Source organism: Canis lupus, chromosome 23, assembly GCF_003254725.2.
Source record: "Canis lupus dingo isolate Sandy chromosome 23, ASM325472v2, whole genome shotgun sequence".
In the NCBI taxonomy this organism is placed as follows: domain Eukaryota; kingdom Metazoa; phylum Chordata; class Mammalia; order Carnivora; family Canidae; genus Canis; species Canis lupus.
The window spans coordinates 9,924,523-9,939,953 of NC_064265.1; the positions used below are offsets into that span (position 1 = coordinate 9,924,523).

General features: G+C 45.1%; 1 protein-coding gene across 3 annotated transcripts in view; it reads left to right on the forward strand.

Annotated features, from left to right (window-relative positions):
* The first annotated feature begins 2,522 nt into the window (after positions 1 to 2,522).
* Positions 2,523 to 15,431, forward strand: part of ENTPD3 (ectonucleoside triphosphate diphosphohydrolase 3) — a 33,235-nt gene continuing 20,326 nt past the window's right edge. Inside the window, exons 1-5 of one of the 3 annotated variants that reach the window (XM_049100139.1) lie at positions 2,537 to 2,631; positions 2,972 to 3,132; positions 3,562 to 3,613; positions 6,187 to 6,314; positions 13,323 to 13,440. In XM_049100139.1, the coding sequence (XP_048956096.1) occupies positions 3,574 to 3,613; positions 6,187 to 6,314; positions 13,323 to 13,440 (286 nt within the window). In that variant the 5' untranslated portion in view covers positions 2,537 to 2,631; positions 2,972 to 3,132; positions 3,562 to 3,573. Of the gene's footprint in view, positions 2,632 to 2,971; positions 3,133 to 3,561; positions 3,614 to 6,186; positions 6,315 to 13,322; positions 13,441 to 15,431 lie in introns of all 3 variants that reach the window. The other 2 variants (XM_025461202.2, XM_049100140.1) reach the window with 2 other exon arrangements.

Here is a 15,431-nt window from a genome sequence, read left to right on the forward strand (position 1 = left end):
TGCAAAAGGGAGAAAGCAGACACCAAGAGCTAAGTGAGATCATTGCCAACATCCAGGAGAATGAGGGTGGTAGCTTAGGCCAGTGGTTCTCAACCAGAGAAATGTGACCCCTCAGAAGACCCTTGACAAACTCTGGGAACATTTTTGAGAGTCATACTGTGTAGGGGGATGTTACTGGCATTTAGCAGATAAAGATCAAGAATGTCACTAAATAAACATCCTACAAGAGACGTGATTGCTCCCACAACAAGGAATCACCTGGCCTGAAATATAAATAGTGTCTAGACTGACAAACTCTGGCTCAGGCTGTGGTGGTGGTGGAGATGGGGGACACATTGGAGACATAATGAGGAGGGTAACATCAGTGGTACTTAGTGACTGATGATGAGGGGTGAGGGAACAATTAGCAAAGGGAACACTCAGCTTTCTGGCTTGCTCGCTTGAATGAGTGGGGGTGTCATCTACTGAGACGAGATGCTGGAGAAATTGATGGTTTGCTGGAGAAGGATGAGGAGCTCAGCTGGAGACCTATGAAACTGAGATGCCTCTAAGACATCCAAAAAAAAATCAAACAGGCCATTCACTAGGTCTGTAGCTCAAGAGGAAAACCCCGAGCATGACATATGCTTATTAGAGGCTTCTGTGACTAGAACAGAAGCCCCAGGCAGGGATGAGATTACCAAGAGAGGAGGTACAGAGTGAAGAAGAAAGAGGGCCCAGGATGACAAACTCTTGGGAGAGGAGCACAAGCCAGCAAAAAACATCTAAGGGGGCATCCGGAGAATGGGAAGAAAACCAGGGCATGTCACCTCCCAGAAGCTGCAAATGAGACTGTAACCCCACACCTCCTTTAACACAGAGCACCACAGATCTTTTTAAAGCTTTGCTAAACTGACGAGTCAAGAAGAATCTTGTTTAAAGATGTCAAAGTTTTCATTAGCAATTTAGGGGTGAGTAATGAGATTAAACATCTTTGCCACGTTTACTGGCCACTTATACCTCTTGTGTAAATTGGGCAGGGTGCGTCATTTGTCCATTTTCCTTTTTTTTTAATGGACAGCTATATTTATTTTATTTTTTTCAAATATTGCTATGATTTTTTTAAAGTTTTAATTTAAACTCTAGTTTATATATATACATATATATATTTTTATTGGAGTTCAATTTGCCAACATATAGCATAACACCCAGTGCTCATCCCATCAAGTTGTCCATTTTCCTATTCTAGAAACTCCTATTTTTGTATGACTCTATATATTATGATTTTTCACTCTTTGTTATCATATTCTTAAATATTTCCTCACGATTTATCTTTTTTTTAAAGGTGTCTTTTTCTGTGCAGTTTTTTTTCCCCCCCTGCAACATTGTTGTTTACTTTATCTTCCTGCTTTGATTTCATGCTGAAAGAGGCTGTTCCTTCCCCGGGGATCATAAAAATGTTCTTCTATATTTTGTTAGGATACTAAATCCTTTTTCTACATTTAAACTTTTATCTAGGGCAGCCCCAGTAGCTCAGCGGTTCAGCACCGCCTTGGGCCCAGGGTGTGATCCTGGAGACACAGGATCGAGTCCCACGTCAGGCTCCCTGCAGGGAGCCTGTTTCTCCCTCTGCCTGTGTCTCTGCCTCTGTGTGTGTCTCTCATGAATAAATAAGATCTTTAAAAATAAATAAACTTTTATCTATCTAAAATCTATTTGGGGGTATAATGAGTGACTGAGATTTTTTTTTCTCACTTCAGTTGACCAATACGTTCTTTCAATCTTCTCTTTATGTTAAACTAAATTCAATAACCATTAATCCGGTGTCAGCCTATCTCTTCCGTTCTTTGATCTGTTGGTTTAGATCCTGTGCCCAAACCAGGCTGTTTTAATTACTGTAGCTTTATCGCATGGTTTGATATCCAGGGAGGCACATCTGTATCACTTTAAAACCAGGAAAAATCATAAAACTAGAAAGCTCTTCCAGGAAGAGCTTGTCCTGAATCTGAGCCTAAGGATACTTATATAAAATGGGGTAGAGAAGGGCCCTGCTGAGCACAGTGAGCAGATCCCTGCGCAGGGCCAAGGCAGTTGGTCTGAAATATATGACAAGGGACGTCTCTGTATCACTTTGCTCTCCTGGCCCAGGTGATTCAGGGACCAGTGTGCCTGCTAGCCTCACGCCCAACATTACAGGTGTTTACCGGCTTCCACCTCGCGGAAAGACGGGGGCACGCGCCCACCTGTGCACGCGCACGAGGTGCCCGGTTTCCTCTTCGCCCTGCCCCCACTCCCCCTCCGGTTAGGCTTGGGGTGAGGATGGAGGAAACCAAAAGAGAGATCAAAGGGTCCTTGGCCTCGATATTGATGGAAGAGGGAGTCAGGCAGTGGACACCCTCCTGGCCTCCGCCAGGTGAGCTCCGGCGGGATAGGGGTGGAGGGGACTGGAAGAGGGGGTGACGCCCGGGGGCTGGGCCTTGACCCCGCGGGGGGCGGTCCCCGGCCCCGGCCGCCCCGCCCCGCCCCGCCCCGCCCCGCCCGGCCCCTCCCGGGCTCCCCCGCCTCCGCAGAGCCTCCTGCAGAGCCTCCTGCGGGCTGGCGGCCGCTGTCACTGCGGCAGCGCGCTCGCGCTCCTCGGACGTCCGCGCGCAGGTGAGGACCCGGGGCCCCGCGCCCCAGCCGCAGAGGAAGGAGCGGGACGCTTCGTAGATCTGGGAGCTGGGAGGGAAGGAAACGAATCGGATCCCGCCGAGGGCCGGAGGGAGGGAAGGAAGGGCGCGCGCCCGGGTCCTCGGCGGCGGGGAGGTGGCCCCTGCCAAGCCCAGAGAGGGGGACGCGTCTTCACCGGGCGCATCCGAGGCTCCGGCTCCGGAGATGCGCTGGCGCGTGGCTCTTCTGGCTGTGTGGAGGAGACACAGTTCCCGAGCGGGGCCTCCCAGATCCTGGGGCTCTGGATCCCGGGGGCCCCACATCCCCGTGCAATTGTTTCCAGCCAGCAGCTAAAAATACCCCTCCTGGATCTGCCGGGGGCGACTCCCGGCTCGCGGGTCGCCAAGCCCCACAGAAACCTCCCTTGCCTTGCCGCTGTGATTTGAAGAGCCCTGCCTCAGCCCCGTGAATGTTACTGACAGGTGGAGGATTTGTTCTGCCCAGGTTGGTGTGTACAGGTGGAAAAAATCTGCAAGAAATGACGGACTTAGCTTTTGAAAATTTTCAGTTTAAAATTTCGGCAAGCCTGTTCTCTTCCTGCATCTGCGGAGGGGACACTGGAATTTAAGCCCAGCTTTGGGTTTGTAGGCAGAGGGCTGCGTTTATCTGTCCCCCAAGAGGTTTTGACTTGGAAGAAGTGAGGTGGGTTCCAAAGCGGGTTCCGCTTCCTGATAGGCTTTGCTGCTGGTAGTCGTAGCTTTCTACCTGAGGACCAGGAGGCAGCCGCCTGGCCTGGCCGTGGTCAGGAGCCTGCTTACTATCACCTCCCTCCCTCCCTCCCTCCCAGCACAAATGTTCTGTAACACTGCAAGTTTCTGGAACTGAAGTCGGGGTCCACCGACACACTCTCATTCTGTGTTCTCTCACCTGCAGTTGGGAGGAAAGATGTTCACTGTGCTGACTCGCCAACCTTGTGAGCAAGCAGGTTAGTATGTCTCAGCAGGCGGCAAGTGTGGCGGTCTCGAGTCCCACTCCCCGTATCAGCCTACAGTTCTTCCCGCGGGTCCCCTGCGAATGACCTTAACGTCTTTGGTTGGAGACTCGGTTGCTTACCAGGGTTTCATCACCAGCATTCCTCAGGTGGAAGTAATGCTTTTGACCACAGCTACACGAAACAAGGACTAACATGCATGTTCCACTGAAATGGTTTTTCCGGTTTGCATAATCCATTAATTTGGCCGTTTGTGGTTTCTCTTACCAAGCTGTGTGTGAGATCTGCTTTAGAATATTGTAGATTTTGTGATAAACTCTAAAGTACTTACCTCTGTCCTCTGCTTCCATCCCAGTGTCGTTGCTGGCACAGCACCTACAGCGTCCTGCATTCCCTACCCCCACCCTAGGTCAATATTGTTACCCTTGTTAACTGGAGGCACATATGTAGAGTTCACACACACACACACACACACACACACACACACACACACACACACATCCAAGCTTGTCCTGCCTGCCTACCTCTGGAGCGTTTTTGCAGTTGCTCATGTGAAAACCCAGAAGGGTCTGGCCTCTCCACCCTCAGACACCTTGTAATTACAGTGTTTGCTCACTCCTAATGACAGCACAGCTCTGAGCTACATTCTCTGAATGAATGAGACCTGGTCTAGTCCATTTTGCTTTGTGGTAGGCTTTTCTGCTGGAGCAAGGGTTTGCTGAAGGTAATCATAGCTATTTACCTGCTAAGTGCTGAAGCACAGAGAGGACTGGGAGGCCAGCCACACATCTGTGGTCGGGAGACTGCTCACGTATCACCTCCCTCCAGCCCCTGGACAGATGCTGTCTTTAGCTGTGCGCCAAAACTGGGCATTCTTGTCTTCCAAAAGGATATAATTTTAGAATGGTAGGGGCAATTTATACAAATCTTGTTTTGTAAAAGGAAATTATACCTAAGAAGCCTAGTTTACTTGGATTTTCACATTTTCCTCAAAGGACTTTTGGAAGGTTTGATGAATCTTGACAAATGCACACACCTATATACCCCGTAATTCTCAGAAGATATAGAGGATTTCTGTTACCCCAGAAAGTGCACCTGTGTTCCTTCCTAGTGAGTCCCTACTGCCAATCCCCTGGGCAGTCAATGTTCAGATTTCTGTCACCTGTCTGTTTTAGAACTTCACATGGATGAAATCATTTCAGTATAGAACAGTATTTGTTTTTTTAAAAATGTATTAATGTATTTGCTACTTTATTTATAAAATTTCCATTAGCCCACACTGGTTTAAGACCCAAGTAAATATCTGCTCAAAATAATTTATGTAAGCAATATTAGTTTAATACATAGACATAGTCCATTATGGTAATTATATACTTTTATACAATACAGCTATAATTATCTTTATTCAGAGGCTCTATATTTAGTTGAAGATTATTCATAGGCTTTGTTATTATGATTATTATTTTGCTCTTAAATGGATATAGTTTACATGTTTTCATTGAAATACAAATGCCAGAGTTGATATGATCCCTTTGGGAGAGAACACATGGCTTGGGATCTAGCTATTTTTTGTGAAGATGTAGATGAGACCCTATGCCTTCACTGTAGACACAGGAAAAATCACTGAGATTAACTTCTTACTGCAAACCCAAATATTTCAGAAATTCATACATGTTACTATTTGTGTAATAGTACATTACTGTGTACTGGATTTATAATCATTGATTATATCTGAAGTATAGTATTGATTTCTTTTATTTATCTGATATTATTTTTATATGAAATATTATATCACCTGCTTTAATAGAAAACCAATATTTTAAGAATTCAATTAGCCTACATATTATACATCATTAGTTTTAGATGTAGAGTTCAATATTTCATCAGTTGCATACAGCATCCAGTGTTCATCACATTGTGTGCCCTCCTTAATGCTCATTACCCAATTACCCCATCCCCCCACACCGACCTCCCCTCCAGCAACCCTCAGTTTGTTTCTTAGAGTTAAGAGTCTCTCATGGTTTGTCTCCATCTCTGTTTACTTAGAAAACCTGTATTTTAAAAATCTACATTGAAATAAATGTTATTTTTTTTAAGATTTTATTTATTTATTCATGAGAGACACACAGAGAGAGGCAGAGACATAGGCAGAGGGAGAAGCAGGCTCCATGCAGGGAACCTGATGCAGGACTCGATCCTGAGACCCCAGGATCATGCCCTGAGCTGAAGGCAGATGTTTAACTGCTGAGCCACCCAGGCGTCCTGAAATAAATGTTATTGTAAATCACCTCAGGGACAATCAGTAATATACATAACACATTTTAGGAGATAGTATAAACTATGCACACTGTCTCTGCAAATGCTATCTATTCCACTCTTTGAAGGAAAAATAAATGGGCATTAGAGTCCAATCTCCACTCCAACTTTAAAATGTGGGCCTCATTAAAGGCCTCATAAAGGAAGTGATGTATGCACATGTTATGTATCCAGTCTGTGGATTCTACAAAGAAAGCCAGTGCCTTGTTCCTACTTCTCCCTCATGTGTCTTCTGGGTCTTCCCATTTTAGGCCTCAAGGCCTTCTCCCGAACGCCAGCCATCATCGCCTTGGTGGTCTTGCTTTTGAGTGTTGTGGTGCTTGTGGCCATCACACTCATCCAGTTTCACCACAAAGAGGTCCTCCTTCCAGGACTGAAGGTAAGTGTGAAGGGATTAGCACTGATGGGATGGGCTGTGACATCAATTATTCTACAGCTGTGAGTTAGATGAAAAGCCTTTTCTCTGCATCCAGTGGGAGAAGACCCAAGGGAGAACCGAAGGATCTTTGGTGTAAGACCTAAGGGAAAAGCTCTGGACATACTGGTTTTGTAACATTTGACACCAGAGAATGTTAATGGTTACAACTTCTCTAAGGACTGTATGTCCTTACTTTGACTCCTGACTGTTGCCCAAAGCTAGACTTTGTAGCCCAGGTATAGATGGCTACCAAAGATCTACCAGCTTGTGCATTCCCCAAGACCACACAACCCTGATCATGAGTGGAGACCAGCAGACCCAGGCTTCTCTTCTGGCCTAACCTAGGAAACAAAACATCAAGGACTTGAAAAAGTCTCCTTGAGCTGTATGTGTGCTACCTCTCTTGAGTCTAGAAGTGTGCCATGATTCTTCTAACTCTAACCCTTGAAAAATTACTCAGGATATTATGCTCAGTTTTAGAGGCTACTCTTAGCCCTTGATAAAGTCTGTCCCCAAATGGCCTCTCATATGATGCCTGATAGTCTGAGAACCATGTATATCACCCCAGCCTTGGTGTAAGGGCAATGGGAGGTGATCTCCTGAGAGGCTGTCAAGTGAAGTGGAAGAGTCCTTCAGTCATTTGGGTAGATGTTGGCAAACTTCTTCTGTAATGGGCTAAATAGTACATATTTTAGGCTTTGATGGTCATTTGTAGTCTCTGTCACATATCTTCTCTCTCTCTCTTTTTTTTTTTTTTTGTCTTCTTATGATTCTTTAAACATGTAAAAACTCTTAGCCTAAGGGCCATAGGAGCCAAGAAATTCAACTGTTATTTGAATCTCATTTAGCCTTTACCCTTGACCTCATGTGTCCTTTCTACATCTTCCTGCTCTTAGTGACTGTTCAAAGGCTATACTTGAAGCAGAAGTTTTTTAAGTTGTTAAAAGATAAAATAGAAACTAATATTGCCTCAGCTTTGTGGGTGTGTTTGACCTACCAATCTGAGGCTGCTCTTCTGGAAGATTAAAGTAAAATCTCCTTTAGATAATGGCATTTGGTTCTTTTATAGGATGTTTTACAGTAAGAATCTTAGTACCCCCCCCCCATGAATAACATGAAGAAAAAAGAAAGGAAAAAAAAAGGGAAAGAAACCTTATACAACTGTCCAGTGATGAGAGGAAAACAAACTATCCAGTTGTCCAAACACATTAGCCAAAGCCTAGAGAAGCCATTTCCCAAGCTCCTGGCACTGCCTTCTTCTATAAACTACAGAAAATCAGGATTGCAACTGGGAGTAATACTATCTCCTTATACTATCTCCGCTGTTCCATTTAGTGAAACTTTTCCCTGAGTTATCTCATGTAACCCTTGTGACAGCTATAGCAGAGGGGCAAAGGAAGCATTGTCACCACCATCTTGCAAGTGAAGAAACATAGGTTTGGCCAGGGAATGGCAGACCAGAACTGACCAACCCTCCTGTTCGTAAGGCCAGGGTTTTCTTCCCTCACCTCTCTCTTCTCCTTGATCCTAAGTTCAGAACAGAGAACCCAGGAGAAGATACTGGCCCCCGAGAGGATAATTTCTCCTCCTTTACATAAGAAGAAAGATGGGGAGGTGGGTGCAAATGCAGGAAGTTTTGCTGAACTGGGGGAAGTGGGGGGAAGGCTTATAGCCCTCTTAGACCTCTAGAACCACTCTTATACCCCATATTTCAGAGGAACACCTCTAGCTGTATTCCAGAGTTATTCCCTGTCCACAGCACAAGGGAATGTGCCCACCCAGAGCCATGCTTCACCTTCTAGAATAAGCTGTGGTGCCGGGGTCTGTGTGGGCCTCGTCCTGAGGACTGACCTCACCACTGGTCTGAAGGGTGCCAAAGGGGCAACTGTTTGCAGAGATTGTAGACAGAGAATGGATGTGGAGTCTGGGCCACCACATCTTCTACAGTCAACATATAGGTGCATGAGGCTCTTTAACTCTGTGTATTTGCCAGAGGTGGGATGAAGACAAGTAGAAGTTAAAAGGGAGAGTAAAAGACTTCATTTATAAAATTTCCCCACAGGGCCAATGAAAGTTAGGGATAGGCTGTTGGCAGTTGTCAGCTGCTGGCTTCCACTCTTTCTGGGAGGTAAGAGGTAAGTCTTCTGTTCATACTGGAGGAACATGGAGGAATTGACAGAAGACCAGAAAACCTAGTAGAGTAGACCCAGGGCAGTAAGGAGGCTACCGCTGAAGGAGGTCCTGGGTCAGGTGGGTTCCCCTGATCAAAGATGTGAGAGCAAAAGTAGACCATCTGGGAAGGACCCCGGAAGCACAGGCCGAGGGTGGGGAAGTGAGACAAGAGGGAAGCAGCCAATGGAGGGTCTGCTATCCAGCCAGTTATGGGCAGTGGAGGCTCAGTCCTGCAGAGGATCCCTGGGAGCTGGTACAGAACTCATCCCAGGGTTATCCTCTACCAAAGGGCATCTAGAACACCTGCCTCAGAGGTATCTCACTCAAGGATACTTACACAGCAACTTCTTCTAGGCATTGGTTGAGTGGCTGCTCCCTGGGAGACATGAACTCCCTAGCATTTCTTTAACTCCCTAACATCCCTGGACACATTGTATGCTCAGGTGAGCTCAGGTCACTGGAGAAAGCCTTAAGGCAGGTGGAAAGTGCATGGCTGGGCATCACCAGGGTAAGGCCTGAAGGACATGGGTAGGGAGCCCTCAGTGATTCTTCCACATAGATATGATTATTGTTATCCTCGTTTTGCTGATGAGAAAGTAGAGGAACAGAAAGGGCAGATAGCTTCTCACAGTTACAGACTGGAAATAGCAGACGTGGTGCAGAAGAAACAACAGAGAGCAGAGAATGTTGGAGGCCTTGAACAAGGATTTAGAAGGAACAGAAGAGACACCTTCACCCCTTCGCAAAGAGTTCAGAGATGGGATTTTTAATCTCCCCAGATCTAGCTGTCAGGCCCCAATCACAATGTAGGGGACAGGAAGTTGTAGAAAGTTTGAATATTGGCTCAGAAGACCCATTCTGCTTAATTGGGTGGATTAAATGTGAGAAAAGACAGATGTTCTGAGCCAGTGGAACCAGAGCAGAATGGCCACTTGAAAGAACATTCCACATGCAGCTCTTTTCAGAGTGAGGACAAGCCTCTTTTTTTGGTTTTGTTTTGCAGTGTGTGCTAGGGGTGGGAAGGGCAGTTGTGGAAGTGAAGCTGAATGAATACAAGGGCTTTTAAATTGTTATGTTGATGTTTTCATACCTGGGACCTTGTTTTGCCTTTCTGTGCAGCTGACGGTTGGTTATGAGGGGCCAGCTCCACAATGGCCTATGGGGGCGGGGGGGGGGGGCTGGAATGTTCCTTAAGACCCTATTGAAAGGTGATCGCTGTCTATTAAATCCAGCCTTGGCTTACCTAACCTTGGTTTATCTGAGTTGAATGGCAGAACTATTAAAACAGTCAAAGGTTAAAGCGTCCCCAGTCCCTTTTCATTGTTACTGGTCTGACTTGTTCTACAAACCTGAAGCGTAAACATGATGGCATCAGTTTTATTTTTCACTCAAGCCCTCACTTGCTTTATTATCATTAAGTCTGGTATCTTCCTTTGGAGACTTTGCCCTCCTCACCCCCAATCACAACTGTCTAGAAGCCCTGCAGCTTCTCAGTCCAATATGATCAGCACCCCCATCACCATTGTCCCTTGCAGCTGCATGATGTCACTGTTGAAGGGGGGCCTACATAGGCCCTCTCGGGTCACACTAGATCCCCATGTTGCATCAAACTCCCACTCTTGGCCATTCCTCTCTAAAGCACAACCAGGGGACGAGGCTGTGCTAAAACCATTCCCTTCTAATCCTCACCGGTTCTGTCATTGGGCTGGAGCTCTGGTGCCTATGGCCCTCCCTGTTTTATCCTTAGGAGAGTGAGAGTTAGATAATTGGTTTCCTCCTTTCCAGAAAGACACAGCACTTTCATCACTTTGATCCACCTCCTCTCCAGCCAGATCTGCACACTACTTAACTACGAGTTTGCTTTTGAGGGACTTTTTGTCTGAACAAAGAAAGTCTGCGATATGACATCTTATTATGAAACAATCAACCCTGATAGACCTGGTTTCCTTGGAACTCAGTGAAAGCATGGGGGCTCTGTGTATAGGTTTGGGGTTGGTTAGATCTAGACTTGAGCCCAAGTCTGGGACTGTGAGCAATTATTTACCTCTGTGAGCTTCAGTTTCCCCAACTGTCAGGTGGGAATGATGACAACACCAGCCTTATGAATGCCACACTAAAGCACTTTGTGTGTGCCTGGTATACTGTAAATACTCAACAAATGTTTACTACTACAATTCCTATTATGATGCTAATAGTGGTGATGATGATAATGATGGTAATGATGATGATAATAAATAAATCTAAGAAAGTTGATCTTATGATCTTTGCTTTTGCTTTGTTAGAAGCTCACACAGTCCTTAAGTTCGGGATCATCGGTTCATATGGAAGGCTGTTTCCTTTTGGTTAATCCACTGAGTGTGTCTCCAGTTCCATGTTCAAGCCATGTTTTTCCTGACACTGCATTAGACAGAGGGTTACTTATTGCTTTCCACGTAGCTGAACTGAATGAAATTCAGTCCCCACCCCAACCCCTCTGTCAAACCACATTGAGTGCCATTGATCTAGGCAAATGAACTCTGAAAACTGGTTAAAGACCAATTTTTCCACTTTTGAAAATGTCAGCAAATGATGGTGGTTACTCGGAAGTAGCACTGGGCTCAGGATTGGTCCCTGTCAGCACGTTCCAGCAGGTGCCGGAAGGGCAGCCATTTCTCCAGGTTCACAGTGGAAAGTCTCTGGCTGTCCCCACCCTGGTGAAAACTGGATCCCAGCTAGGATGAGGAGAATGAGAATGACCCTTCTTCCTCCTTTCTGATCTTGGCCCAACAGCCCCAAGTTTTCTTCACAGGGAAAACACACTGTTTGCAAAGAGCTGGGATCCAGAAGATGTGGAAAGGGTGGGGACCCTGTGGAGTGGCTGCTCTTGTGTGCTCCCTTGCTAGTCAGCACCAGAGGTGGAGGGGCAGGTGGAAGGGTGGTGAGGGGTCAAAAGCAGAGGGGAGGGGAAAGAGTGGACTGGTAGGGAGGCTCAGATCTCTGAAGTGCCTGGTTTCCTTCAGCTCCACCTATGCACTAATCTCCGGGTGAGCCTGCCCAGAGCAGGCTGTGAACAATGCTTCCCTTGTTTGCAGGGGGTGTCATGTCAGGATCCCTGTCAGCATTCATCACATTGAAGGCTGAGATTAAGAGGCTGTCCAAGTTCAAATACCAGTGGACACAGGATGTTCCATCTCAATATAATGGCGAGGCTGTGATTGAGGAGCTGGAGCAACATGTTTTTATTTGGTCCCATTTCAAAGGAAACAAGCACTTGTTAATAGTGGAAAGTTGGAATCCTACCAAATGTCTAGAATCAGGGAATTAGTTAAATAAATTATTGTGCATCTCACAGAAGATGTGGGGAATGTATTGAAAATGATGGTATTTTTACTGGCAGGAGAGATGTGCATGATACATTTATTAAGAAAAGAGCAATGGAAAAGACTATGTACAGTGTAATCCTCTATTGAAATGAAAACCTATGTCTAACCATATATTCATATATGTAGTTGTATACACCAAAGACCATTAGAAAATATATACAGGAAGGTGTTAAAACAATAGTGGGATTTGAGAGGTTTTATGTTCTTTTCTTTCCTCTTTTCCTTGCTTTGTAATTTTGTTTATTTTGCTTTATTGATCTTTCCAAATAGCCTGTGTTCATTGAGCAGCCACTGAGTGTCGAGCATATGGTCTCCTGTTTACTTCTCAAGGTTAAGTTGCCTGAAGATGGGGAAACCCAGAGAACTTAGGCCTTGTACCCAGGGCTGTAAAGCAAGCATCAATCTGAGTCACCTTGCCTCCAGAACCCAAATTCATCTTCCTCACTGAGACAAGCAGCCTAACCCCACAGCAGTGGAATTGGGGAAGAGCTGTGACCCAGAAGCCTCTGCTGCCCTGGGCTGACTCCAGGCCCCAGCACATGCTGACCTAAGTCAGCATTACTCATTCCAATCCCCATAGGCTGCTAACGCATGCTCTTTCTGGGTCAGGTTTGGTCCAGAGCCTGAGCTGGAAAGACTTGAGGGGAAGCTCCCTGGTTCTTGCCTCTAGCGAAAGGGATGGTCCAGGACTCCTAGCCAGCTCTCCTGGGCACAGCTAGCCCTGGCACTGCCCTGACAACACCCTTTGTTCATGCACCGTGTAACCAAAGTGGTATGTCAACATTAGTTTGTGTTTGGGGGTTTTCTCCTTAATTATGGATACTTTCCTTCTGAAGGCTAATGCAGGTATTGATGTGTCTCTCCTTCGTGAGAACTTCCTATGTTGTTTTCCAGGCTAACAGGCCTGGAAGTTTGGAGAATAGAGAGCATCAGGTGACTGACTACTCATTTCCCTCCTGAGACCCAGGTGGCTTCTGTCCCCCACCTCCTCAGAGCTCTGGATGAGGAAGAAACTGAGGATGGGCAAGATTCTCAGAGTGCTAATTTTCTACCTTGGCTGCATATTGGTGTCACCAAGGGAGCTTTAGAAACCGTCAATCCCTGGGTGCACTCCCAGAGATTCCAATTTGATGGGTCTGGGATGTGGCCTGGGAACTGGGAGTTTCAGAAACTCCCCATGTGATTCTAATGTGTGGCCAAAGCTGAGAACCATGCCCTGGAACACCTGACCCACCTCATCCCATCCCCTTTCCCCATAGTCCAAGGAGACAGTTGGTTTGGAGAAAATCTTTTTTCCTCTTTGTTCAGCCCCTACCTATATGAAGCAGTGTGGATTAAGCCCTTGAGAGTATTTGGGGTTCTCAGTGGCCCATTGGAAAGGTGTCCTCAGAGAGGCCCAGCCCATTTCTGACTCTCCCTTCCCCCTTTTGTTCAGTATGGGATCGTGCTCGATGCCGGGTCTTCCAGAACCACCGTCTACGTATATCAGTGGCCAGCGGAGAAGGAGAATAATACCGGAGTAGTCAGTCAAACCTTCAAGTGTAGTGTGAAAGGTAAGGTCCTGAGTTTGTGCAGGAGGCCGATTGGGAAGCAAGGGAGAGTCCTAAGGGCCTTCAGAGGCCTGAAGGGATCCTGAGAAGCTTCCTGGATACAGGGAATGAGCACTGGACTGGGCATCAGGAATACAGACAGTCCTGTGCTTGTGCTGTTCCTCTCCATGCAGTGACCTTGGTCCAGTCCCTTCCCTTCCCTGGGCTTCAGTTTTCTCATGTCTGAAATAATGGTGGTGCATAGTGTGAGATTTTACCTTGCCACACCTGCATGAATGAAGACTGGTGGAAAACACAAGTCTCCTGGGTCAGAACCAAGGATGATTTATTGCTCACAGTAATTGCGGTAAGCAGAACATCAGCATTTTCTTGAGCTGGTTCTCTGAGCCTCACTTTGCACAAGATGATGTAAAGAGGACCAGACAGTATCTGCTCACACAATAGGTTGTATTACAGAAGACAAACCCTAAGATTAGGGAACCTGAAACATTTATAATGCTTCCCTTTTGATCTGGGGGAAAACATCCTTGAAAAAATAATTCAGAACAAAGGCAGTCAGGGCCTCTGCTCATAAGACATGCAGAAACATGAGCGAGTCATGGAAAATTATATTCCAGTAGGGGAATTGTATTCTAATTGGCTGTGTATGTCAGGGTGGGGTGGTGGTGGTGGTAGAAAAGAAGTGAACAAGGATGGACAATACATAAACAAATGAGCATGGCTCTGCTCCAGTAAAGCTTGATTTATGGACCCCAAAATTCTGAATTTCATAATTCCCAACTGTAACACATATTGTTTTAATTTTTCCTTGTTATTTAAAAATGTAAAAACTGTCTTAGCTCACAAGCTGTACAAAAAAAAAAAAAAAGATGATGAACCGAATTTGGCCTGTGAGATGCCAACTCCTGAAATAGAACATTCTCGGCATTTTTAATGACCCTCCAAAACATAGCCTGAATTTTATATATATAAACACATATTTATATATGTTTCCTTGTTCTTCTTTCTAGTTTTGTCTTTATGCATCTAGTTTTTCCTGTTCTTGAAAATCAAATCAAACATGTATTTATATAAATGGAATTAAACATTTATTCTCTGTAATTTCCTTTGTTCATTAACATTGGGCGTTTAAGATTCATCTACATTGACAGGAGTAGCAGAAGCTCATTCATTTTTACCTGTTGATGGACATTTGTTTTTTCATGGTTATGGAAAGGATGGTTATGAATAAGGTTAAGGATATTTTTATTTATAAAATTACAAATTATAAATGCATTTGCGTATTTTATATTTACATTGTGTATACTTATGGCCATTTCTGGCTTTGTGAAATACCTGTTTGTGCCTTTTTTTCAGTTTTCTACTGAATTGCTTGGCTTTTTCTCATTGACTCATTGGAGTTCTTTATATATATTGTGAATATGAGTACTTTGCTAGTATTGTTATATATTATGTTGTTCTCATATCCCCTTACAGCTTATGGTTTCTCTTTTTAAGTCTCTTCACTGTGTCTTTTGATGATCAGAAGTTCTTACTTTTTATGTAGGAACAATTATCAATCTTCTCCTTTATCATTTGCTTTTTTATATTCAAGAAATCCTTAACTTGAGGTCATAAAGATATTCTTCAAAGTTTCATAATTTTTCCTTCTACAATTAAGTCTTTAGTACACATAACAAACCCCACTTAGTGAGTGTGTGTATGTGTGCATGTTTTTAAAAGCTATCCTCTTTAGAGCATCATGATCTTTGACTTGGCCTGGAGCATCCCAACCAGTGTATCCTGAATGTGTTAACAGGTATACCCTTGGCCCACAGACAACAGGCTAGAGACTCTGGACCAGTTCCCCAGCCCCAAGCAACTTCCTTTTTTTTACCTCAACGAACTGCCAAAATATAATAATTGGGGGGAGGGTGTCATGGCATTGAAAAAGCTGGGGGGAAGAATTAGCCTTTCCCATAGGGAGGCCAACAGACTTCTTTGAATAACAGAGT